This window comes from Erinaceus europaeus, chromosome X (assembly GCF_950295315.1).
Source record: "Erinaceus europaeus chromosome X, mEriEur2.1, whole genome shotgun sequence".
In the NCBI taxonomy this organism is placed as follows: Eukaryota; Metazoa; Chordata; class Mammalia; order Eulipotyphla; family Erinaceidae; genus Erinaceus; species Erinaceus europaeus.
This window is the reverse complement of record NC_080185.1, coordinates 60,765,515-60,793,438: the sequence shown is the minus strand read 5'-3', so window position 1 is coordinate 60,793,438 and position 27,924 is coordinate 60,765,515. Positions and strand designations below refer to the sequence as shown.

The 27,924-nt window shown below is 38.7% G+C and overlaps 1 protein-coding gene and 1 long non-coding RNA gene across 2 annotated transcripts in view; one reads left to right on the top strand and one right to left on the bottom strand.

The window, feature by feature from the left end:
- The window catches only part of LOC132535862 (uncharacterized), a 794,128-nt gene that overhangs the window by 528,508 nt on the left and 237,696 nt on the right, over window positions 1–27,924 (bottom strand). The gene's annotated exons all lie outside the window — the stretch shown is intronic.
- On the top strand, window positions 5,121–26,884 carry FAM199X (family with sequence similarity 199, X-linked). Its single transcript, XM_060183211.1, has 4 exons — window positions 5,121–5,630; window positions 17,268–17,487; window positions 26,284–26,433; window positions 26,654–26,884. The coding sequence occupies exons 1-4, from the start codon at window positions 5,434–5,436 to the stop codon at window positions 26,867–26,869; spliced, it is 783 nt and encodes a 260-aa protein (XP_060039194.1). The 5' UTR covers window positions 5,121–5,433; the 3' UTR covers window positions 26,870–26,884.

Here is a 27,924-nt window from a genome sequence, read left to right as displayed (position 1 = left end):
CACCACATCAATAAAAGCAAAGCCAAAAACCACATGATTATCTCAATAGATGCAGAGAAAGCCTTTGACAAAATCCAATACCCATTCATGCTCAAAACTCTACAGAAAATGGGAATAGATGGGAAATTCCTCAAGATAGTGGAGTCTATATATAGCAAACCTACAGTCAACATCATACTCAATGGACAGAAGCTGAAAGCATTCCCCCTCAGATCGGGGACTAGACAGGGCTTTCCACTGTCACCGTTACTCTTCAACATAGTATTGGAAGTTCTTGCCATAGCAATCAGGCAAGAGAAAGAAATCAAAGGAATACAGATTGGAAGGGAAGAAGTCAAGCTCTCACTATTTGCAGATGATATGATAGTATACATAGAAAGACCTAAAGAATCCAGTAGAAAATTACTGGAAGTTATTAGGCAATATAGCAAGGTATCAGGCTACAAAATCAATGTACAAAAACCAGTGGCATTTCTTTATGCAAACACTAAATCTGAATAAAAAGACATCCAGCAATCCCTCCCATTTACTGTTTCAGCAAAATCAATCAAATACCTAGGAATAAAGTTGACCAAAGAAGTGAAAGACTTGTATGCTGAAAACTATGAGGTGCTACTCAAGGAAATAGAAACTGATACCAAGAAATGGAAAGATATCCCATGCTCATGGATTGGAAGAATAAATATTATCAAAATGAATATTCTCCCCAGAGCCATATACAAATTTAATGCAATACCCATCAAAGTTCCACCAAGCTTCTTTAAGAGAATAGAACAAACACTACAATCATTTATCTGGAACACCTAGAATTGCAAAAACCATCTTGAGGAAAAGAAACAGAAATGGAGGCATCACACTCCCAGACCTTAAACTATATTATAAAGCCATCATCATCAAAACAGCATAGTACTGGAAGAAAAATAGGCACACAGACCAGTGGAACAGAATTGAAAGCCCAGAATAAATCCCAACACCTATGGGCATCTAATCTTTGATAAGGGGGCCCAAAGGATTAAATGGAAAAAGGAGGCTCCGTTCAATAAATGGTGCTGGGAAAACTGGGTTGAAACATGCAGAAGAATGAAATTGAACCACTTTATCTCACCAGAAACAAAAATCAACTCCAAATGGATCAAAGACCTAGATGTCAGACCAGAAACAATCAAATACTTAGAGGAAAACATTGGTAAAACACTTTCCCACATACACCTCAATGACATCTTTGATGAATCAGACCCAACTGCAAGGAAGACTAAAGCAGAAACAAACCAATGGGACTACATCAAATTGAAAAGCTTCTGCACATCCAAAGAAACTATTAAACAAACAGAGAGATCCCTCACAGAATGGGAGAAGATCTTCACATGCCAGACATCAGAAAAGAAACTAATCACCAAAATATATAAAGAGCTCAGCAAACTTAGCACCAAAAAAGCAAACAACCCCATCCAAAAATGGGCAGAGGATATGAACAAAACATTCACCTCAGAGGAGATCCAAAAGGCTAACAAACATATGAAAAACTGCTCTAGGTCACTGATTGTCAGAGAAATGCAAATTAAGACAACACTAAGATACCACCTCACTCCTGTAAGAATGGCATACATCAAAAAGGGCAGCAGCAACAAATGCTGGAGAGGTTGTGGGGACAGAGGAACCCTTTTACATTGCTGTTGGGAATGTAAATTGGTACAGCCTCTTTGGAGAGCAGTCTGGAAAACTCTCAGAAGGCTAAACATGGACCTTCCATATGATCCAGTAATTCCTCTCTTGGGGTTCTACCCCAAGGACTCCATAACACCCAACCAAAAAGAGGTGTGTACTCCTATGTTCATAGCAGCACAATTCATAATAGCTAAAACCTGGAAGCAACCCAGGTGCCCAACAACAGATGAGTGGCTGAGAAAGCTGTGGTATATATACACAATGGAATACTATGCAGATATCAAGAACAATGAACCCACCTTCTCTGACCCATCTTGGACAGAGCTAGAAGGAATTATGTTAAGTGAACTAAGTCAGAAAGATAAAGATGAGTATGGGATGATCCCACTCATCAACAGAAGTTGACTAAGAAGATCTGAAAGGGAAACTAAAAGCAGGACCTGATCAAATTGTAAGTAGGGCACCAAAGTAAAAACCCTGTGGTGAGGGGTAGACATGCAGCTTCCTGGGCCAGTGAGGGGTGGGAGTGGGCGGGAAGGATGGGTCACAGTCTTTTGGTGGTGGGAATGGTGTTTATGTACACTCCTAGCAAAATGTAGACATATAAATCAGTAGTTAATTAATATGAGAGGGGGAAAATCAATTGTATGTCTTAAAGTTTCTCAAAACACAAACGGAATCTTTTTAATATATAGGCTGTGTATTTGATATGCGGACTCTCTCAAAAGCCTAGACCAAGTAGATTAGAAGCATCCAATAGCACAGCTATATACAAGATACTGGATACTGTACAGCCAACCATAACAAAAGGAATTTTCAAAGTTAACCCAATTACCAAATAATGTGATGATAACATTAACTATCGATTGTCTTTTTGAACCCTAAGACAGCAGGAACCTCACATCTCCACTATAGAGCCCCTACTTCCCCCAGTCCTGGAACCCTTGGATAGGGCCCACTTTCCCGTATGCATCTCCCAATCCAAACCAAATAATATTGCATCCACCGTTCACAACCTAACCAATGCAACCATTGCCACCCCAACATGCTTCACCTCAGACTGTGTCCAGAGACGTCACGTGTGGAATGACAACCCTTCAGCTTCATTACTCGGGTGAGACCTTTCCTTTTATAGTACACTCTAATTTCATCTCAGGTAGTTCACTTTCTAACAAAGTCCCATAACCTAGATATACACCAGTTTCGGTGAGAGAGAGCTTATGTTCACACGTATCCATAAACTACTGCAAAATATATACCTGAAAGCAGAAGTACACTAGAGTTTACAGTGAGTACCTCCCTAACACTTCCTCTCCACTATTCCAAGCTTGGGATCCATGATTGCTCAACAAATTGTTTGGCTTCGTATGTTAACTCTCTTTTCAATCACCAGGTTCCAGATGCCACCAGGATGCTGGCCAGGCTTCCCTGGATTGAAGACCCCACCAATGTGTCCTGGAGCTCAGATTCCCCATAGACACACCTTACTAGGGAGAGAGGCAGACTGGGAGTATGGACCGACCAGTCAAAGCCCATGTTCAGTGGGGAAGCAATTACAGAAGCCAGACCTTCTACCTTCTGCAACCCTCAATGACCCTGGGTCCATGCTCCCAGAGGGCTAGAGAATGGGAAAGCTATCATGGGAGGGGGTGGGTTATGGAGATTGGGTGGTGGGAATTCTGTGGAGTTGTACCCCTCTTACCTTATGTTTTTGTTCATTAATCCTTTCTTAAATAAAAAATTTAAAAAAAGTTACAATCTGTGATTTCCAATGAATACTATTTTTTCAAAAACATACTTATGAATTTATTTACAAGACAGCACCACTCTGGTATGTGGGATGACCAGGATTGAATTTAGGACTTGATGGTTTTAGGTCCAATGCTCTAGTCACTTATTATCTCCCTGGCTGCCCAACAAATATTTAAAAAAGGGTTTTAGAAACCTAATATGTGGAACCATTTGCATGGAATTCAAAGAGGAGACAAGAGAGAAGTGACAGTATGTGGCACCTAGTAATTTAGTTAAAGCTGAACATGTTAGCACTATACTAACTACGTGTGTGTGTGTGTGTGTGTGTGTGTGTGTGTGTGTGTGTGTGTGTGTGTTGATAGAGATAGAAACAGAGGAAGTGAAAGAAATCACTGCATTGAATCTTCCTTATATCTGGTGGGGACCAGGCTCAAACCTGGTGCACATGAGCAAACAGTACACTATCTGAGTTAGGTATTTTCCTGGCTCTGTTCTATACTTCCTGTGGGAGTACTACCAGAAACACCTAAATTTTATTTGGATTCAGGGAAGATAAAGTTCAGAGGAGATAATGGTTTAACTGGGACTTTTAAAAAAAATTATCTTTATTTATTGGGTAGAGACAGCCAGAAACCGAAAGGGAAGGGGGAGATACAGAGAGGGAGAGAGACAGAGAGACACCTGTAGCCCTGCTTCACCACTTGTGAAGCTTTCCCCCTGCAGGTGGGGAGCGGGGGCTCGAACCCGGGTCTTTCCTCACTGTAACTTGTGCACTCAACCAGGTGTGCCACCACCTGTCCCCAACTGGGACTTTTAAGGATTACCAGGGGGAAAGAGGTAGACATTACAAAATGAATGAATGCATAATGCCAGTAAGACAGCAAAACATAAAAGAGCACTAAGGGGAACAGGTAGTGGTGCACCTGGTTGAGCGCAGGTCACAATGCTCAGGGACCCAGGTTTGAGCCCCTGATTCCCACCTGCAGGGGAAAAGCTTTGTGTGTGGTGAAGCAGTGCTGCAGGTATCTCTGTTTTTCCCTACTTCCCCCTTCCCTGTGAATTTCTGACTGGCTGTATCCAATAAATACATAAAGATAATAAAATAAATAAAAGAGCACTAAGTGTGTGGCAGTAGCCTGGTTGCTATGGAGTGGATCTCAGGCTGGTTAGGTGATCAAGGTTGAGGCAGGGTGTGTTTTTTTAGTCTTGACCCATTTCGCCTAAAGCTGAATGAACAGTGCTGGATGGGGACACAGACACACACACAGACACACAGACACACACACACACAGACACACACACACACACACACACACACCGCACACAGGAGTTCTATAGTTAATGAATTGAGAGGGGGGTGCTCAAGTGTGCTGGGAACCAGGTGATCTGGATTTTTTTCACAGCCATCCTCAGAGTGACCTAGACCAAGTAGCTTCCCCCCTGCCCCACCCAAGGATGTGGCTCGCTGTTTATTATTCCGTCCCAGGTGAGAAAGCGGAGGAGGATGGTGGCCTGCAGTGTATGAGCACTAGGGAAGCCGGGAATCTCAGATTCCACTCGGGGAGGGCGGGGCGGGGTGGGCCCAGCCCGGCAGCGGTGGACTTAGGTTCAGTTCCTCCTCCGCTCCAGCAGGGGGCATGAGGCGAGGCTTCCTTGCCCTAGCACTCCCGTGGGCGCCAGGCTGTTGCTGCAATCTCGAGCGGCAAGCGCAGTGGGCGGGCCGGGCGGCGGCGCGCTGACTTGGCAGGACCGGCAGCGGTGGAGACGGTAGAGTCCACCGAGGCGCTGACTGGGTGGTTAGGCTGGCCGGCCGCTGCGGCCTCCAGAAAGTCCTCCTCGTGGCCCAGAATCCCCCGGGCAGCGGCGGGCCGTGGCGGGAAGCGTGGCCGTGAGCTGCGGCGGCGGGCACACCCTTGCGCCGCGGCAGCGACAACGGACAGGTTAGAGTGGGGGCTGGGGCGTGCGCGGGCACAGTCCGGGACTAGAGAGGGAGCCCGATCCTGGCGATCATCAACCATGTCCGACGAGGCTCCAGCCACCACTTCCTATGAGAAGTTTCTAACCCCCGAGGAACCCTTCCCGCTGCTGGGACCCCCTCGTGGGGTGGGCACTTGCCCAAGCGAAGAGGCGGGCTGCCTGGACATCAGCGACTTCGGCTGCCAGTTGTCCTCCTGCCATCGCACCGACCCACTCCACCGCTTCCACACCAACAGGTACGAACGACGATTGAGGGCAGGGGATCCGCTGCCCACACCCCGCCTCTAGCCGCAGAAGGCCCGGTGGACCCCGAGGCTGGCTCCGTCCATTCGATCCCTCCCCACCCTTCTCCCACTGGCTCTCTTTCCTGGGCTCCTTCCCTTGTCCGCCCTGACATTTTACTTTCTTTCATACCCATTCGTCTTCCAACAATAGCGAATCCCCCTTTCAATTTCCTGCACCTACCTGTACCCTGCGAATCCCCAAACTCCCTACCTTTGATTTTTAGATGCTTCCTACTTAACATCCACCGGCGAAAGTTTAACCCCTTCCGCTTCCGGTAGCATGTGGCATGTATTTTCGCTTGATTCAAAATCAACGCTAGATCTTTTGCCAGGTGCATTTCTACAACTAAGATCTTTTCTTGGTTTTTAACCGGTCTCACAGCTCTTTTTCCACTCTCCACTCCCATATTTATTTGTCTAGTGAAGCTCTAAGAAACCAGAAAGTTCTCCCCACCTTTATGAACTCTTTGACTTAGCCTTTCAAGCTTAAATCTACAAGGCCCTTCACGAGATTGGCTCTTGGTTTTATCTCTCCTTGGAAAGGGATAGAGCGGAGTTTAGGCTAAGCTTTATTATGGAAATTCATTCAGAAAATGAAATTTCTAACTTGTTTTGTTGGAAGCTACAGTGTTCTGGAAAATTGGCTTTCCTGCCAGATTTATTATACCAATTTGAGAGTGGGATTTGAAGATGTTTTTCACATAGCCCAAATCTTTAATATAGGTGGGTATTTCATATATTTGCATATGTATGTAACACACACACACACACCCCCCACACACCTTTACACCTCTCTCTCCATCTTGCAGGGTATGTGGAGAATCAGGGAAGAGGCAAGAAGTTTACATATGGACGATACTAGAAAGAATTTAATGAATGTCATTCTGATATGTGGTCCAAGCTTACAATATGAATATGAATGAATCTTCCATATTTTAATGTCCTTTGCATGCCCCTGTGCCTCTGTGATCAGTCTGTTATCTTCTACCAGGTACAAAGAACAGATAAAAGATGATTCTGACAACAATAGATTTATAGTTTAGAAGCAAGATGTCATAGTTTGTCAGTCATGCAGAACTGAAATATAGATATGTTAGTTCATTACATATGACATTTTCAAATCTTTACTGAAAAAAAAAGGAAAAAGAGACCTTGAATCAAAAGACTGAGTTCAAGGTCATGTAATTCAGTTAGACAAAGTTGAGACTACTTCTTTGGAGCCAGTATGAGATTTGGAGAATAATTAGTTACTCCAGTATTATGACTTGTTAGCATTTCCTTTTTTAAAAAAAATTTTAAAATATTTTATTTTTGAGAGAGATGCAGAGGAAAAGAGAGAATCACTAGAGCACTGCTCAGCTCTGGCTTATGGTGGTGTGAGGGCTTGAACCTGGGACTTTGGAGCCTCAGGCACGAGAGTCTGCACAGCTATTATGTTGTCTCCCCCTGCCCACTTGTTAGCATTTCTTAGACTACCTTACAGAAGCTTCAACCCGTTCTATTACTGTATTATGCACATATATTCACAGGGTGTCAGTTTTTGCAGTTGTTTGCACATGGAAATAATGTAAAGAAATATTTTTGCACATATTTTAAGTTTGGCGTTACTGGAGTGGGTTAGCTTGCACAGGAAAGTTAAGTGGTTTCAGAATTAGCTTGCTCTAATGATGACACTAAGGCAGTGGGGACAGAGGCTTAAAGAGCTGCTAAAATAGGTGTTGGTATAGGGGAAGACTAAAGCAAGCACAAAAAAAAAAAAAAGAACTTTTTTTTTTTACCAGATCATTACTCAGCTCTGATTTATGGGGTTTATGGTGGTGCAGGGGATTGGACCTGGGACTTGGGAGCCTCAGGCATGAAAGTGTGTTTGCATAACCATTATGCTATCTACCCCTGCCCAGAAAAGAGCATTTCTTACAACTTGTTCAGTTCTTTAGCTGCCTCATCATTTTCCCCTTGTGTTTTTCTACTCATTTTCATGGAGACTTTTGTTAGAGTTAAGTTTTTATTTATTTTTATTTTTCCCCCCAGAAAGGTGTAGTACAGACAGAGGGAGAGGTTCCTGTCCAGTCCCAGTTTTTTTCCAAGTCAAGCATACTAACTGCTTTTTTGAAACCCTTTCCAACCTACCCAGCTGTTTTACAAACTTATAGTGGCAGTAGAGGATCTGATATATCTTGCTTGATACCCTTTCCAGAAGAGATCAGGGGAAGCAGTACTTATAGCAGACTACTTTATTTTTAAAATATTTTTCCTTCTGGAATGTTCTGTCTTTTTAATTCTCCTCAAGATGGCATATGAGAGCACAATATGCTCCTAGCCATTTATTTTCAGGGAGAAGCAAATAGCTAAATTAAATATGTGGGAAAATTTAGGGAGTTCTTGTATTTTGGACTTGTGTCCCGTTTTTTTTTTTTTCCTATCCTACATCGTTCCTCAATTCAAGCAACGATCTAAAAATCAGATATGAATCGTTGAATATTGATCTGATCTCCTGCTTTGAGTGTAGTTAATATAAACTTTTCTTGAAAATTGGAGGTTTATTCATGGGTATATATTTGATTTATCTGTGATTTGTTTCTCCCCTGTTAGCTAATCAGAAAACTAAAGATTGTTTCATTACAGTAGGCCCTTCTACCCCCATCTGAAAGTGGAGTGTTACTATTTGGTATAACTAGGAAGTTTATATTTAGAGTCTGGGAACACTGTTATCATTATTGTGTATGGGATAATATTTTAGTGTTCCCATATAAAAAAATAACCAACCAAGTTATACAAAATAGAAATGTTCTCCTTTCAGCTCATTAGGTAAACCTGTAATGACATTGATAAGGGTCTTATGATGAGAGTTTTGTGTCTGCACATTTTCTCGTATTTGCAGTTGTCATTAGCCAAGTGTCCCACTGTATTACTTATAACAACTAAGGCTGAATGTTGATAGTAAATTAGCATTACCTTAGTGCCTTGTGATTTGGATTGGTATGCTAATGGTCTAGGGTCAGTGGAAAATAAATTCCATAAGCATATCCAGTTTCTAAATAATTTATGCTTCATGTTACAGTTATTTATATATACTGCCACCAGGATAATTGCTGGGGCTTGATGCCGGCATAAGGAGTGTACTACTCCCAGTGGCCATTTTCCTTTTATTTTATTTTTCTCTTTTATTTGATAAGACTGAGAGAAAATTGAGAGGGAAGAGAGAGCTGGAGAGAGATAAAGATAGACACCTGTAGACCTGTATCAGTACTCATGAATTATCTCCCCCCAACCCCCTGGCAGGAGGGGAGTGGAGGCTCAAACCTGGGTCTGTGCACATGATAATGTGTATGCCCAACCAGGTGCACAACCGCCTGCCCTCCTGCAGTATTTTTAGGATTTTTAGACTGCGTTAGATATATCTTGAATTTTGTAAGAAGAAATTATAACTGCGTTAGATATATCTTGAATTTTGTAAGAAGAAATTATAACTCAATAAGCCAGGCATTTATTTATTTATTTTGCTTTTTATTATATTTATTTATTGTCTAGAGATGACCAAAATTAAGAGAGAAGGGGGAGATCAGAGACACACACCTGTAGTGCTCTTTCACTGCTCTTGAAGCTTTTCCCCTGGAGGTGGGGACTAGGGGCTTGAACCCTGGTCCGTGTACATAGTAACATGTACACTTAATTGGCTGTGCCGCACCTGACCCCAACATTTATTTATTTATTATTTTTTAATTTTTAAAAATATTTTTAATATTTATTTCCTTTTGTTGCCCTTGTTTTTTATTGTTGTAGTTATTATTGTTGTTGTTGTTAATGTCGTTATTGGATAGGACAGAGAGAAATGGAGCGAGGAGGGGAGACAGGGAGAGAAAGATAGACACTTGCAGACCTGCTTCACCGCCTGTGAAGTGATTCCCCTGCAGGTGGGGAGCCGGGGCTTGAACCTGGATCCTTATGCCTGTCCTTGTGCTTTGTGCCACGTGCACTTAACCCGCTGCACTACTGCCCAACTCCCCACTTATTTATTTTTAATTGAAATGTATATGGAAAATGTGTAGTGTTTAAAACATTTTCTTTAGTTTGGGAGACAAGCTTATTTTTCCCCCTTGTATAATTATGGGTTTTCTTTTATCCCTCGTCCATTGCAGCCTTTACTATCATCAAAAAAAAGTATGTCATTTAAGAAGCTGAAAAGATTATGATAATATTGTCAGGCTCTATAGTTAAATTGTGACATAAAGCATGTTAATACAAACTTCTTTTTTTAAAAATATTTATTTATTCCCTTTGTTGCCCTTGTTTTATTGTTGTAGTTATTCATGCCGTTTTTAGATAGGACAGAGAGAAATGGAGAGAGGTGGGGAAGACAGAGAGGCAGAGAGAAAGATAATACACCTGCAGACCTGCAGGTGGGGAGCCAGGAGCTCGAACGCCCGTCCTTGTGCTTTGTGCCAACTATGCTTAACTCGCCCGACTCCCAGTACAAACTTCTTGATGTTTTATTCTGTTCACTTTTAAGGAGTGTATTCAGTCTTTGACACTGAACAGTTATGAAGTGTGTGTGGGAAGATAGTGCCCCACTTTTGTACACTCGATTGCCCTGATAAATGAACTGTTGTCTAAACCGGTTTCTCGATTATGTTATTGTAGAGCCTCGTTTTCATACACCATTAACCAGGAAATCCTCAAGATTTTGGTTTTGTACCACCCACAGATTTCCTGTCTTGATGTAAAATTACAGGTATAAAGGAGCTATGAATTGCAGATGGGAACACTATGTCCCATGAAGAGAGGAAGAATTTGGTTTGGGAACTTAATGCAGGTTGAGAATGGGGTATCAGGCTTTTGAGAACTGTCCTGGCTAGAAATAGGAATATTTGAGTACTAAAAACAAAAATTCAAGTAGTGTAATAGAAGTGTTAAAATATATTACAAAGGTTTAGAGAGTAAAAGAAACCTTTCAAATAAATTTGTCAGGGAGAAAAAGATATGTAAGTGATCCAGGAGGTGGCGCAGTGATGGGGCTTTGGACTCCCGGGCATTAGGTCCTGAGTTCAATCCACAGCAGCACATGTGCCAGAGTGATGTCTGGTTCTTTCTCCTCCTATCTTTCTCATTAATAAATAAATAAAATCTTTTTTTAAAAAGAAAAGAAAGAGATATGTAATAATCTTGGAAAAAAAAAGGTAAAGTTATTTCTTCTTTCTTGTTTTAGTTTTTCTTTTCCAGGAATAGAAATATTTGATCCTTGGAAGCAGCCCTTAGGAAAGGGAGAAGTTGAATGCACTAGAGCAGGTAGAATGAAAGGAGATAGGTGTGATGAACTTGTGAGCTCAAGTGGAATACTTAGCTTTAGGACTGACTTGGAGAAATTAGGAAGGGTGGATAATGAGCCAAAGGCAGTTGAGATCACTGTGAAGAGAGTTAGGAACTTGTTTGAGTGAACAGAGTAGGGTTATTGACTTGAGAACTTGATGGCCAGTTGGAGTCCAAAGAAGTAGCAGTGGTCAGGTTGACTGTACAGGGATTTTGGTAGGGTGTCAATGATGAATGTAAGTGATTATCCCTTGAGAGTGAAGGCATGGTATGGTTTTAGTATGGCCTTCAGCAGCCCCAGCTTGGCAATAGGACTATTCTCGTGTTCATTGGCTGGATTCAGAGCCTAAGAGAGATCCACTTCAGTGAGGAAGCACTGCAAAAAATGTTTTGTGCAAAAAAAAAAAAAATCATCCGCATTCAAGATGAGGTGAACAAGGTGAATTCATTCTTTTCTTAGTTTTACCAAAATACCACAAAAAACCCAACCTCTGTAAATTGCTGAAAAGTCTTGCAGATAAATGTTCTTTGTTTTCCTTTTTAAAATTAAAATGTAGGCAGTAGACCTCACTATTGAGTTAAACTCCATTTCATTGGGATTTTTCTTTTTATAAAATTTTTATCTTTATTGGTTATGGACAGTCAAATTGAGGAGGACTGGGGCGATAGGGAGAGAGACAGAGACACCTGCAACACTCTTCACCACTCACAAAGCTTTCCCCCTGCAGGTGGGGACGGGGGTGGTGGTGGTGGTGGTGGTGGTGGTGGTGGTGGTGGTGGTGGTGGTTGTGGTGGTTGTGGTGGTGGTGGTGGTGGTGGTGGTGGTGGTGGTGTCGTCAACAAACTCAGACCCTTGCACATTGTAACATGTACACTTAAACCAGGTACATCACCACCTGGCCCCTCATTGGGATTTCTCTAAACACTTTTTTTTCTTCCTCCTTTTTTATTAGAAATTTCAAAGGGTTTCATAAAATTAGAAAATTTCACAGGTATAATTTCATACTCATCCATGTCAAGTGCAGGTCATGAGACCCTCCACTAAAGTTCTGTGCTCCCTTTTGCGTAGCCATCATAGTTCTTGCAAAGTACAAGAGAAAAGACCTGTTTTGCAAGCCTGTTTTAGTAATCTCTGTTCCACATATAAGTAAAACCATCTGGTAGTTGTCCTTTATCTCTGAACTTATTTCACTTAGTATAATCACCTTATGATCCTTATGTACCTTTCCTAGGCATTGATATCCAAATGAAAGGAAGCAGATTAATTGTTCGTTAAGCTGCACAATAGCACAGATATGGAAGCAACCTAATAGCTCAAGGACACAGATGACTGAATATATATATATATATTCCCAAATTGCTTTTTAGGAAATTATGTTCATTTAAGAACATTCCCACTAATAGTGGATGAATGCTTTGTTTTACTTGTATTATATTAAAATTATAATAAAATTATGTCTCTGAATTAAAGAATAGAATTTTAAGATAGTTTATAATAAAAAGTATGGTTTTTCTGTTTTGCAAGTGTTGTTTCAAGTTTTAGACCAGTTTCCTTGCCTCTATCAATTTAAAAAACAGTGGGGGAGAGGGTTGAAGGAGGTGGAGAGGGTAATTATACAGTGATTATGCAAACAACCTTCTTGCTGAAGCTCCCAGGTTCCTAGGTTCAATCCTCAGAATCATAAGCTAGAGTTGAGCAGTCCCCTCGTAAAAACAAACAGGGGCCAGGTGGTGGCACACCTGGTTAAATGCACATAGTACAAAGTGTAAGGATCTATGCAAGGATCCAGGTTCGAGCTCCAGGCTCCCCACCTGCAAGGGGGACACTTCACAAGCGATGTCTGTAGGTGTCTGTCTTTCTCTCTCCTGCTCTATCTCCTCTCCTCTCCCCTCTCAATTTTTCTCTGTTCTATGGAAAAACATGTCTATGAGGAGCAGTGGATTGATGTTGTAGTTATGGAGCCACAGAAATAACTCTGGAGGGGAGTGCCCGCGTGCCCACAGTCACACGCACATGCAAACACGCATGCACACACTCCAAAAGCTTCAGGCCTATAGATGTTAAAAATAGAGTAACATACTGATAATTTGCTTGTCAGTGATCCAATCACTACATTTAAAATATAGAATATTTTCAAAAAGAGTTATTATTATTGATGGGAAATACATTTCTCAAAGCCTCAGGCATAAGTCTTTTGCATAACCATTATGCTGTCTCCCCAGAAATACATTTCTCTATGCTTCTGATGACATCTTTTTCTATCATGTAACCCAGGGCTTGGCACATAGAAGATACTACCTAAATAGTTGTTAAATGAATTAATTATTGAATAAAATTTAGAAACATAGCATGCAATGTGAAGATATAAGGAAAAATAGTTTGCTTAGCACACATAAATATTATTTTCTGTCTCTAGTACAGAACTTGTGGTTGACATTTTCAGATTTTATATTGTGTTATTACAAGGTGAGGGAAGTTTGGTTAATTGTAGTAGGCTTGCTGAATATAAGTCAGGGTTGTCACTGGGACGCGAAGCCTGCCTGGTTCTACTGTTCTCAGCAGCCATTTTCTTTTTCTTTTCTTTCTTTCTTTTTGGTAGGCAGTAAGATACAGAGAGAGATAGTGAGAGCAAGATAGCATCACTGCCCCACTGCTTATGAAGCTTCCCCTCTGCAGGTGAGGGCAGGTTCCGGAATGGCTTGAACCTAGGTACTTTCACATGGTAATGTGTGTGCACTTAACTGGGTGAGCTACTACCTGGCCCATGTTTTTTGTTTGTTTGTTTTTTAAATGAGGCACTATTGCCTACCAACAGAGCATGCATTGAAATTTGGTAGTATTACAGGCTATCCTAGAATTCATAGAATGATGTTAGCTGTTTGCGTAATTGTAAGTTTTTATACATCTGCTTTCATATGAACTGAACTGTGGTGGTTTAGAGAGTGTTGTCTCTATGTGTATTTCAGTGTTTCCTTTTCATCTGAAAACAACAGGGAAAGATGTCATAAAATTATCAGATGGTCGAAATATTTCTTGGTAAGGAATAAAATGAAATAGAAGCTATCTGTATACCATTTGTACACATGGGAGAGAATCAGGGCCCCAAACTTGTGAGCTTTGGAATTAAATTTAGCTATACAAAATAGGGAGGGGGGAATGAAATAAGTGATTCAAGGAGAAACTGAATTTAAAAAAGAATATGACCTGTTAGTAGGGGGAAGTTGAAAATGGAATATGTTATTCAGAGGGAAAAAACTGAATTTAATGAAGGATGAAAAACAAGCTAAAAATAAGCAAAGGGGGAAGTTGAAAATGAGATAAAGAGAAAAAGGGTTTAATGAAGGGTGAGATACAACCTGATGATAGATAAATAACCAGGCTTTTCTTCAGGAAGTCATTATTTCAGACCCTTGTTAGTGTTGGAAGTACTAAATCGTTGTTTTAGGGATTAATCCCCTTAGCTAGTGCCAAAGGAATGATTACTGTAAAGCAAGTGGAAATTTACAGAAGAAAATTGCTTCATAGGTTTCAAGACCAGAAAATGGGGAAAAAGTGTATAACCCTACAACAAGTTCTAGAATGTGTGAATATCTTTAATGAGTAAGGGGCTCATACAACATAAACAAGAAAACCTTAAAACATTCTATGTTCTGTAGCAGAACAGCTAATACATATTTAAAATTTTGATTTTGCCAGAAATCAAAGAATTAAAAATAGAGGGGTTTGGCAGTAACATATGAGACATAGTGCACACATTAGCATGCACAAAAACCTGGGTTCGATACCCCAGTCTTCATCTGCAAGTGAGTGGGATGTTTCATGAATAGTGAAGCAGTGCTGCAGGTTTCTCTTTCCTTCTCCTTTCTTTCACTCTCAATTTCATTCTCTAGGAGAAAAAAGTAAGGAACAATAAAATGGCTACTGGGAGTGGTAGGCTCGCTGTTCAGGCATTGAGCCCCAGTGATAACCCTGGTGGCAAGAAAATAAGTTAAAAAAATGAAAAACAACTAGGGCAACAAAAGGGAATAAATAAATAAATATTTAAAATTGATATAAAATGGTTTTCTCCTATCAAATAAAATATTTACTTACTTTTTTTTGCCACCCAAATTATTCTGGCAACTTGCTGCTTACTTTATGAATCCATTGTAGTAGCCGTTTTTCTTCTAGATACAGAGAGAAATAGGGAGAGAGAAAAAGAGACACCTGAAGCACTGCTGCACCACTTAAGAAACTTCCCGGGAGTCGGGCAGTAGTGCAGTGGGTCAAAGGCACGTGGCACCAAGCACAAGGACCAGAGTAAGGATCTGGGTCAAGCCCCCGGCTCCCCACCTGCAGGGGAGTTGGTTCATAAGCGGTGAAGCAGGTCGGTAGGTGTCTGTCTTTCTCTCTCCCTCTGTTTTCCCCTCCTCTCTCCATTTCTCTCTGTCCTAACAATGACATCAATAACAACAATGATAATAACTACAACAATGGAACAACAAGGGCAACAAAAGGGAAAATAAGTCAATAAATGATAAAAATTATTTTAAAAATTAAAAAGAAGAAACTTCCCACCTATGGGTGGGGACCAGTGACTTCATCTCTGGTCTTGGTGCTTGGTAATGTTCATTCTATCAGGTGTGCCATACTGCCCCTTATTTATTTTTTAATGGAAATTATAAATTAAGTTTGTGGTGAAATGAGCACTTTTATATACACTGAATATTTAAATTGGTACAGTCTTTCATAAAGGCATTTGACTAAATATACTGTGACCCTTAGAAGTGCTCATTTTCTTTGACTTAGTACTTTCCATTCAAATTATCTGTGCTGAGAGAATATATATTTGGAAATAAAAAGATTCATCAGTGCATTATTTCTAACACAAAACAAAACAAAAAGATTGAAACAGCATAAGTATTACTGAAGGAATAAGGTTAAATAGGCTATATACAATTAATCAATGGAATTTTGTATAGATTAAGATGTTTTCAGGTGATATACTTGGCTATCAAAGTACATGCACATAGAATCCTTAATCTGGGGGAGTCGGGCTGTAGCGCAGCGGGTTAAGCGCAAGCGGCGCAAAGCACAAGGACTGGCATAAGGATCCCGGTTCGAACCCCGGCTCCCCACCTGCAGGGGAGTCGCTTCACAGGCGGTGAAGCAGGTCTGCAGGTGTCTATCTTTCTCTCCTCCTCTCTGTCTTTCCCTCCTCTCTCCATTTCTCTCTGTCCTATCCAACAATGACAACAACAACAATAATAACTACAACAATAAAACAACAAGGGCAACAAAAGGGAATAAATAAATAAAATAAAATATTAAAAAAAAAAAAAAAAGAATCCTTAATCTGTAAGATATATTGGATGTAGACATGAGTATCAAACTGTTATGGATTGTATATTGCCCAATAGTAGAATTATTGACTATTTTAATCTTGTTCATCACTACTTATTACATCATCATTGTAGTAATTATATAAAACATTCATACAGAAGTTGTTTAACTGTAAGAAGTACTTTTGAGGTGTTACCTGTGTACTTTGTTAGTGCTTTCCTTTTATCAGCAGTGGCTACCTTTAATCATAGTAAAAGTATTCATGGTTTTTTTTTATGTGTGTTAAGTGCTTGCTAAATGTTTTCATGTAAACTTCTTAGTAATCATATTTTAAAGGTTTGGAGAACATATGTTTTATTTAAGATCAAACAATAGATAAATTAACAGCAAAATTTAAATTCTGATCACAGAGCTTACTTAGAATTAGTGTATGTTTGATTTATGGATAGGGGTTTTACTTTATTCCTAATTTAAATACATTTTCTTTTCTTTTATTTTTTTAGAGATTTTATTTATGAGTGAGGGGGAGAGCTAGTGAGAGAACTAGACTATCATTCTGGCACATGCCATGCTCGGGTTCGAACTCAGAGTCTCATGCTTGAGAATCTGACATTTTATCCAGTACATCACCTCCCAGGCTGCTTAAATGTTTTATTATACAAATTTAGACATACATGCCAATGTAAAAAGAATATACCCACTGCCCAGCTTTGAGAAGTGTCCACATATGGTATTGTCCTTTATCTATAGCTCTACTCATTCTTCAATACCTTATTTTGGTACAAATAAAAGACATAATTCATTCATAAGTGTTTTAGTCTATCTCTTTTAAAAAGAAGGGCTCTTTTGAATATAATCACACTATCATTATCATACCTAAAAATACACTCATGTTAATATTCTTAAATTGTGTGGATTCTGCAGTTCCTACTATGTTTTCTTTTGTGTTGCTTTTCAAGGTGGAACTTAACTTCATGTGGAACAAGTGTTGCTAGCTCAGAATGTAGTGAGGAGTTGTTTTCCTCAGTTTCTGTTGGAGATCAAGATGATTGCTATTCCCTGTTAGATGATCAAGACTTCACTTCTTTTGATTTATTTCCTGAGGGGAGTGTCTGCAGTGATGTGTCTTCTTCTATTAGCACATACTGGGATTGGTCAGACAGCGAGTTTGAATGGCAGGTAAGTTGATTTCTATTGCCATGATTCCTACATAATTAGAAATATGAATTTCTAGTTTGATATTTTGATATTTACCTCAAAGTACATTTCTCCAGTGTTTATCCAATCCTGGAAGTTTTGTGACAACATTCAGAATTAGATGTAATACGATAATTTACTTTTGATAATATTTCTTAGGCTTCTGTTAGAACAGATATTCATAGAATTCATGTAATGTACTAACTTACATAATACTCCTATTATTAGTATTATCAGTACCTTTCTGTATGTGAATCCAAGCAGATTTATTCTTCCTTCAAATTCCATTCTACTGTGTTTGCCGTTGTTAAGAACTTGTACATATATAGGTATGTTGGCACATCATTAAGAACATACATATGGGGCAGGGGAGGCAAGCGATAGTGTAACTGGTTAAGCACACATATTATCCAGCACAAGGGGACCCGGGTTGGAGCACCCACTCCTCACCGGAAGGGGATCTGCTTCATGAATGGTGAAACAGATCTGCAGGTGTCTCTCTTTTCTCCCTCTCTCTATCTCTCCTTCTCTCTCAATTTCTCTCTGTCCTATCGAACAAAAAAAATAAAAGGAAAAATAATGGCTGTAGGGAGTGGTGGATTCGTAGTGCACTGTTAGCAGAAATAGAAAGCCAAACATTAATATAAATGCGAAAAATGGACCCAAAATAGTCAAAAGAATCACAACAGAGAACAGAGTAGGAGAACACAAACTCTGATTTCAGATCTTATTAAAAAGCTAGAATAGGGCCTGTGCACATGTTACAGTGTGCAAGGATCTGGGTTCAAGCCCCCGGTCCCCACCTGCAGAGGGAAAATTTTGCGAGTGGTGAAGCAGGACTGCAGGTGTTTCTCTGTCCCTCTCTATTACCTTCTTCCCTCTCGATTTCTGATTGTCTGTATCAAATAAATAAATAAATATATTTTTTACAAAAGCTAGAATAATTAACACGGTATGCTACTAAGAAAAGATATACATACATATCAATATAATGGAATTAAAAGTTCAAAGCTAAATCTATACATCCATGACCAATTCAATTTTTTTGTTTCAAATCTCAGCTTTATTTTTATTCCTTCTCATGTCTGAGTAGTCACATCCATTTATCTTCCGATTTTCTCTTTTCTTCTTTATTGGGGAATTAATGGTTAACAGTCAACAGTAAAATACAGTAGTTTGTACATGGTAAAATTTCTCAGTTTTCCACATAACAATCTAACCCCTTCTTTGCCATCATGTTCCAGGACATGACCACCACCCCCAACCCAGTCTTACTTGGGTGCAATACACCAACTCCAGGCCAAGTTCTGCTTTGGTTTTCCCTTCTGTTTTTATTTCTCAGCTTTCATTTTCAACAAAGGTGTAAGACCACTCAATGAGAAAAGAATATTTTTTAACAGACAATGCTTGAACAACTGGATTCTCTACATGGAAAAGAATGAATCATACACTATCTCATCATACGTAAAAGATGATTTAACATTTTTAATGCCCAAGTCTTATATTTCCTTGGATCAGTGCATTTCTAAATATTTTCTTGTTTTGTTACTATAAATTGAATTGCTTTCTTGATTTCATTTTGTTTGTTCATTGTTAGCAGCTAGAAATATATCTGATTTTTACATATAAATTTTCTGTCATATGACTTTGCTGAACTCATTTGATAGCTTTAACATTGTAGTTTATTTTTTCTGTGTGATTTAGGATTTTCTATAGTTAAAATATGTTATCTGTGACTAGTTTTTCTTCTGCCTTTCCATGCTAGATAGCATTATTATTATTATTATTATTAGCTTAATTGCCCTAGATATACCTCCAGTTATTTGTTAAATCAAGGTGGCATATCATTTTATCTTTTTGAGATTTTAGCAGAGAAGCTTTCAGCTTTTTCCCATAGAATATAATGTTAGTAACAGGTTTTTCACAAATACCCTGTAGCACAGTGAGAAATTCCCCTTCTTTTTAAAATGATTTTTATGGGGGGGTTAATGTTTTAAGGAACCCCCCTTCTATTCCTAATGTTTATTTTTATATGAAAATGTATTATTTTGTGGTAGAGTTCTTCTGTTGATGTGGTTTCTTTTATTCTCTTGATGTGTGATATACTACAGTAATTTGGTTTTTCTATATTGAACTACCTTTGCAGTTTTGGAATAAATTGTAAATAGTCATGTCATATATCTGAATGATAATATGCTACTGAATTTGGTTTGCTAGTATTTGATGAGTACTCTTTTGCTTCTGTAGTCATAAAACATGTTTTGTTATCATGTCTTTGTATAGTTTTGGTATTATAGAATGAGATATGGAATGTTCCCTTTTCTTCTTGATAAAATATTGTAAGATTCTCCCCCCCCCCGTGTGTGTGTGTGTGTGTGTGTATGCATTTTTGTTGTTGTTGTTCATGATCTTCATCGTGACTTTTTTTCTATTGGGCCAGGTAATGCTCATGCATGCATGCTATTGCAGACACCTCAGAGAGTGGTGAGGGCTGGGAGTGACACAAAAACACTACTGCACCATCCATGAAATTCCCTTGGTGCTATCCACTTTGCACCCATGTGGTGTCAGGAATGAGCTCAAGGCATATGCTCTACCTACTGAGCCACCTCTCAGGCCCCATAATGACTTTTAAGTGATTACATTATATTCCTGGTACTAAATATTCCAGAACTTGATAAACCATTGCTGTGTTTATATCTGTTTCATTTCCTAAAGGCTTATTTGTTTTTAGATTACATTTAATTATGTTTTTAATTTTTTTGAAATATTTATTTATTTTCCCTTTTGTTGCCCTTGTTGTTTTATTGTTGTAGTTATTATTGTTGTCATTGTTGGATAGGACAGAGAGAAATGGAGAGAGATGGGGAAGACAGATGGGGGGAGAGAAAGATAGACACCTGCAGACCTGCTTCACTGCCTGTGAAGGGACTCCCCTGCAGGTGGGGAGCCAGGGCTCTAACCAAGATCCTTATGCAGGACCTTGCGCTGTGCGCCACGTGCGCTTAACCTGCTGAGCTGCCACCAGAGTCTCTTAATTATGTCTTTATTGCATTGCTGGGGCTTCATGTTTGTGCAGTTCTGCCACTCTTGGTGGACTCTTTTTTTTATCTCTCTCTCTCTCTCTGTCTCTCCCAGATAGGGGTTGAGAGACATAGAGGAAGCGTCATTCCACTGTTTGTGGGAGCACCATTCTCCTTTGCATGGTGTTCTTATGTGTTGACAGGAGGCTCAAACCTGTCCCATGTCATCATGATGGTAGAATGTGCTCTACTGCGTAAGCTAGTATTTTTTTTCTTTTTTTTTTTTTATTATAGCAGTGAGCACCTGGGTGTGGGTGTCTTTTTAAGTTATATTTTATTTATTTATTGGATAGAGACAAATTGAGAGGTGAGAAGATAGAAAGAGAAAGGGAGAAACACCTGTAGCCTTCACCACTTGTGAAGCTTTTCTCCTGCAAGTAGGGACCAGGGGCTTGAACCTGGGTCCTTGTGCACTGTAATGTGTCTACTTAATCAGATGCACCACCACCTGGCCTCAGTGTGGTTATCTTTAAAAGTGAAGTTTGTATTTAAAACACTGTAAGATATTTTTAAAATAAATTGTCATCAGGAGAGGTCCTGATTAATTCTGAGAAGTGTTTTTTTTCTGTTTATTTTTTGTGGTTTGTTTAGAATTTTTATCACTCATGTTGGAAGGTGACAGGTATTTAAAATTGTAATTACTGATTGTCTTCTCTCATTTCCTGAGTAGTTATGAATAGATCACTTTCCCTAACCACTCATATTAATCTACATAACTGAGTACTGGAACAAAATCAGGCTGGTCTTAGTAATGTGTTTTTCAGGTTAAGATACCGAAGTATAGGTACTCTGTTACCATGGATATTTGCTATTTAAATGTGATGAGAGGTTTGAAATCCTCTATTGTCTTTGTGGCACATCATAGTGATGAACAGTAAATTATCTAAGGAGATAATTTACAGATTATATATAGAACTGTGTGGACCAAACATAATTTACTACAGTTTACAATTTTACTTCTGTTATGACTAAAAAATGTATCTGTTTAAATCTTTCTTCTAAGCATATATTTTGGTTACCACCAATATAAATATAAAATAAATACTGGGAAGAGAAATACTACTTGAAAAGGTAGGATTTTAGCCTTAGGGTGAATTAGTATTTTATTATTTTGCATAATATTAAAGCATTTTGCTTTGCTGATAATTTTCTTTGTCTATAGTCCTTCTATTTGTAAAGATGTATTTGACTAGTTTTAGAGCTTGAGACATTTTTTACTGTTGAGCAAGAAAGCACAGAAAATCCAGAGAGTAATTCAGCTGTCACATTTGAACCTAGAGGTGCAATCTGAAATTACACATCAGTTGTTACAGAAATGAGCTTACTCATAAAATTCTGCATATGCTGCAGAAAATATGGCAGAAGTTTGATATAATTCTCCCTACTTGTCACAGTTACTGATTATAAGTCTATCAAATGTTGTTGCCCAGGGAAAAAAATACAGGATGAGAACTATTAAGCATTTTTATTGTGAAAATATACATTATCAGTTATAAAATGGAAAATTGCTGGTCTAATAAATACACAGGAACTCATGCAATTAATTTTGCTGTACATCTGCTTGAATCTCGTATCTCCATTAGTGTCTACTTGACATTTTCACTTGGTTGACCTTATTATTTAATGCTGACCTGTCTGTTATCTAATGCTGAGTCCTTTATCAGCAATGCAATTTCCAGTAATAGCATTTCCAAGGGAAAAATACTCTGCTTTGTGGCATTTCACAGTTTAGTAAAAAAGGAATATTGCCATTTCAAAGGACATGCTTTTCTCATTATTACTACAAGATCTTCATATCCTAAATTGCATTTTATCTTCCATTCCAAACTATTTGTGATGCAAGACAACTTGGCATAGTTGAGAGCACTGGACATGTGCCCTACTTTGGATAGTCACTGTTGGACCATCCCAGGACTCAGTGTTCCCTTATTTGTAAAATTAGGGTATTGAACGAGAGAATCTGTAACATTGCCTCAGATCTCTTATAAAAATCGAGGTTTTTAAGTGCTCTCCATATGTTTGCATGATAGTGAAATGTCACCAGTTTTGTTCTGCTCTCAACATGTGGTCATCTCACTATTATCTACTCAAGTTAGCTAATTTTCTCATAAGTTATTTTTCATTTAAAAATTTCAGTCTTCATTGAGGTCTAGATTACAAGAGTTTTCTGTCAAATCTTTCCTCTTTCTGTTTTGTACCCATAATTCTTTATTTTGTTAACTCATCTTTCCTCAACATCAGTTTCATCAAATTACTTCTAAGAAAATGGTATTGACTTACTTACATATTTCATGTATCAGCTTTCTGGTTCATTTGTTTAGCTGTCAAGTCCCTTATACTTATTTTACCTTTAAAGTATATTACTCTCCTTAGTTAGTCAGTCAGTCAGTCAGTCAGTCAGTCAGTCAGTCAGTCAGTCTTTCTTTCTGTCTGTCTGTCTGTCTGTCTCTCTCTCTCTCTCTCTCCCTCCCTCCCTCCTTCCCCTGCCTATGGTTTTATTAAATTATTCTTCTTTCTGAATGTCTCCCCATTCTGAATGTCACTCTGAGAGACTACTTGTGAAACTTAACCCAGCCACCTTAGCAGTGTGTGGTATCCTCTGAGAGATACATTACCTTTCTAAGGATCAAAAGCCATGGCGATAAAAGGGAAAAAGAAAAATACGTTTTTTTAATTTTATCTTTCAAGATGGATGGCATAAACTAGCTTACTGAAAATCCCGAGGCTCAGAAAAGCAAAATAACCTCCACAAAATTACTGAGCAACTGAGAAATGGAGCTAGTATTTGAACTCTCAAATATTTTTTTCTTCTTCCTGAAAGAATAGCCAAATAGCCATTAATGGGCTTTTTTTCCCTACCGCCAAACAAACACATCAAAATTAAAGCTACACATTTAAATGCTTAACATATAGTTTGATATTTGCTTAGTAGCAAATAGCCACTGGAGATTTACTTTTTCTAGTTTAATTAAATCTTAGGAATATAGATATCTTGAGAGTTGCTTATCTAATTTTTCAAAGAAGATTGAAGCAAGGGAGGTCTTTTATCTCATGTTAAGGAGTATTCTATTTTTTCTCACAATCTCAGGGAGATCTTAAATGTACTAATTAGAAGTTTTTTTAAAGGAAGATATGCAAAACATTCCCTTTTGACATTAAAGGTTGAAGAGATGGTCTTCATGAGTGAAGTCAGCAGTCATCCTTTTTGTGGCAATGGTTAACATTAGGGCCAAGGGTGAACAATTCAGTGTTAATGAGATTTTAAAAGAAAGTCATACAAATTGTTAGAAATCACTATGGACTGGATTCATCAGTGATAATCAACGTAAAAATTTGTATGGCTTCCTTCATCTTTTGTTATCACTGGGGTTTAGTGCTTGCATGATGACTTCATTACTCCTAGTCACCATTTTTTCCTTTTGTTTTTCTTATAGAGACAGAAATAGGAAGAGAGGGTGAGGTAGGAAGCGGGGAGGGAGGGGGACCTATAGCACTGAGCCATATCTTGTGAAGTCCCCCCCCACACACACAACACAACACAAATAGAGAACAGGGCCTTCAGCCCATCTCTTTCATACATGGTAACATGTGTGTTCTACTTGATGTGCCACCACTTGGCCCCTTTACCCATCTTTTCTATGTATTTGACTCCCCAGTGCCTACCTTCTGTCTGCCTTCTATTATTTAACGCTGCATCCTCTACTCACTGCTAGAGAGTGCCATTGATTACCTGTTATCTCATGTGCTGTGTGATTTAATTGTATTTTTCTATTATTGTATTATCTCCCCAAGTATAAAGTTCTTGTATATAGACTGTGGCTTATACTCTTTTTAATCCCCTGCATCTGCTTGAAATGGTGACAGATTTATACAATCTGAAGAGAAACTGGAGTTTTGCTGTTCTGAGCCAACTTTTTCAGACAGTGAGTGAGTGAGATGGAGAGAGAAATAGAGAGGGAGAGAAAGAGAAACAGAGAGGGAGAGACACCACTGTAGTTAGGCTTCCCTCAAAGTCTTCACATTCCCATTTGGTGTGCTGGGACCTTAATTTGGGTTACACACACTGCAAGGTGTGTGCCATACCAGATGAACAATCTCCATAATCCAACAAACTCATCAAATGGTATATATTAGAGGAGTGCAGTTATTTCTAATCAGACCTCAATAAAGTTCTTAAAATTAAACTCTGCATATGTGGAAGTAATTCAGTGTTAGAGCTCAGTATTTGCATTATTAGATCTTGAGTTTGATCTCGAGAACCACATGGCAGAACAATCCTCTGGTTCTCAACCTCTCCCTCCCCTCCTCCCCCTCTCCCTCCCCCCTCTCCCTCCCCCTTTCCCCTCTCTCTCTCTTCCTCTCCCCCACCACCTCTCTCCCTCCTTTATTAAATAATACATTTTTCAAAAAATGAAATTCATTCTAGCTGGCTTTTGATAAGCAGTATAAAATTATAGCACATATTTTGCTGTCCATCTCACTTTAAACATATTTGATTTTTTGTGTGACTTGCTTTCATTGTCTACACATTGTCTCTTACTATTGTTTTCCAGTTTCTCTCTTCTGATACTTCTAGCCATTAAATATTTTGATTCATATTAATGATATTTTAATCACCTGGAAGTGTTTAATAGAAGATCAGTAACAAGAACCATGATTTCTTTGTGTTTACATTGGCAGTATATCTATCAAAGTTTCTGACAAAGAGATAGGTAGTGGCTGGTCCCCTAAGATGGAGATCAGTGTTCCTTATTCACTGCGCTATATAGGCCCTAACTTACATATGCAGTATAAATTAAAAGCCTTAGTGATGATTGTCTCTTAAGTAAGTATTTTAGCAAGTATGATTTTAAGTTTTTTGAAACTATATTTCCATTAACAGGGTGACTACATATAAAATGTGTGATGCTGTTGGTGTTCTGGCTGTGGTAGGAGTGGATCAGAATTACTATCTTCAGATTCTGTGTTTTTGACATATCAAATCTGTTTTAATATAGACTGTAATTTCTGTCCTTTTTTTAAAACAATATTATAAGATAACAGGGGTATAATACTGTACCTTTCCCACCACCAGAGTTCTGTGTCTGCGTTCCTACCATTGGAAACAGCATTAGTTCTCCCAAAATCACAGATAATAGGTTGACTATTATTTCTACAACCAGCTATCTATATTATATATTTACCCATTTTTTCTATGGTCTTGCCTTCTCTTCCTTTCTAGTTCACACCTACTTCTAAGTGTCTACCCCCCTCTCCCCTCCACACCACTCTTTTCCTTTCCCTTCCTTCCTTACCCCTCCCCTTCCCTTTATTATTTTTTTCCTCCTCTTCTCTCTCTGGGTCTTGATGGAATTGGAGTTCAGAGCCCTCTGATCATCTTCCTCTAACATTTACCCTTCTGGGAGTATGGACCAAAATTATAGAGTGCAGAAAATGGAAGGTCTGATCTCTGTAATTGTTTCTCTGCTGGACAGAATACAGGAATTTTAAATAAATAGATTTTTATAATATGATAAGCAATGAAAATTGCTATGATTAAATTTCATTCTCAACATAGAACTTAATAGTATATAACCATAAGTATAACTTAGTATTCTGTGGTTCTATATCATACTCAATATGGAATATATTATGAAATGTTAAATGTATAACAAAGTGTTTACTTTCTCTACTGCTTCTTTTTATTTTTACGAAGTTACCAGGCAGTGACATTGCCAGTGGGAGTGATGTACTTTCTGACATCATACCCAGTATCCCAAGTTCACCTTGCCTACTTCCTAAAAAGAAAAACAAGCATCGGAATTTAGATGAACTTCCCTGGAGTGCAATGACGAATGATGAGCAGGTAAGAGATATAGTAATCTTAATTAAAAGTATGTATGTAAAGAATCTATGAAGATCAAGGCATTGCCTGTTTAATACTACTGCATAAATATGAATTGCTTAAGAAATCTGAGATTCAGATTAAATTGTTTTAGAAGTATAATCATGAGTGATATTAAAACACATTATAATGGCATACTTAAAGGTTTGATATTGACCTTATTATAATTTTTGTCATTTAGGTGGAATATATTGAATATCTGAGTCGTAAAGTCAGTACTGAGATGGGTCTTCGGGAGCAACTAGATATTATTAAAATAATTGATCCTTCTGCTCAAATATCCCCTACAGACAGTGAGTTTATTATTGAACTGAATTGTCTCACAGATGAAAAATTGAAGCAGGTATGTACAGAATATACACATTGCAAAACTATTGAAAATTCCACTGTTTTATAAAATGTTGACTTGATTAATCTCATGTAAATACATAGATAATTAAGGTCAGGAGTTGGGTGGTAGTGCAGCAGGCTAAGCACACGTGGTGCAAAGAGTAAGGACAGGTTAGGATCCCAGTTTGAGCCCCCGGCTCCCCACCTGCAGGGTAGTCACCTCACAGGCGGTGAAGCAGGTCTGTAGGCGTCTCTCTGTCTCTCTTCCTCTCTATCTCCCCCTTCTCTCTCAATTTCTCTCTGTCTCTATCCAATAACAAATAAAATTTTTTTAAAAAAGAACGAAGATAATTAAGGTCAAAATCACTGCTGGGAAGTGTGTAATATTAGAAAGAATGTTGCTGGGGAGTAGGGTGGTAGCGCAGCAGGTTAAGGACATGTGGCGTGAAGCACAAGGACTGGCTTAAGGATCCTAGTTAGACTCCCCAGCTCCTCACCTACAGGGGCGTCGCTTCACAGGTGGTAAAGCAGGTCTGCAGGTGTCTATCTTTCTCTCCCCTTCTGTTTTCCCCTCCTCTCTCCATTTCTCTGTCCTATCTAACAAAGACGACATCAGTAACAACAATAATAAATAAACCAACAAGGGCAACAAAAGGTGAGATAAATAAATAAATAAATAAATAAATATAAAAATTTAAAAAGCGAAAGAATGGTGCTGCTACTCGAGCATGTGGCTTAAGAGGTTTTATGCATGTCTTACTTTTTTGGCATCATGTCAATCTAGAAACCTTTTCAATTGTGTAGATTCTGAAACTTAATTTTACCACTTGGTGATGGTTATGTTAAGACATAGGTTTATTCTTAGTTTACAGAAAAACAGTTTATAGGTTAAAGTACTTTGTTGAGAGTAATACTTCAGTGAACATCCAAACAAGGGGAATAGTTATCTTCAGCAGAAAAGCAATTATAGAAGCTAGACCTTCTACCTTCTGTACCCCATAATGATCTTGGGTCCATACTCCCAGAGAGATAAAGTATAGGAAAGCTTTCAGTGGAGGGGATGGGATATGGAACTCTGGTGGTGGGAAATGTGTGGAATTTTACCCCTCTTATCCTATGGTT

Coding starts and splice junctions, on each gene's coding strand:
- FAM199X (XM_060183211.1), top strand. CDS start 5,434: ATGTCCGACGAGGCTCCAGCCACCACTTCCTATGAGAAGTTTCTAACC. Junction 5,631..17,267: donor CACCGCTTCCACACCAACAG/GTACGAACGACG, acceptor TTGCTTTTCAAG/GTGGAACTTAACTTCATGTG. Junction 17,488..26,283: donor ACAGCGAGTTTGAATGGCAG/GTAAGTTGATTT, acceptor ATTTTTACGAAG/TTACCAGGCAGTGACATTGC.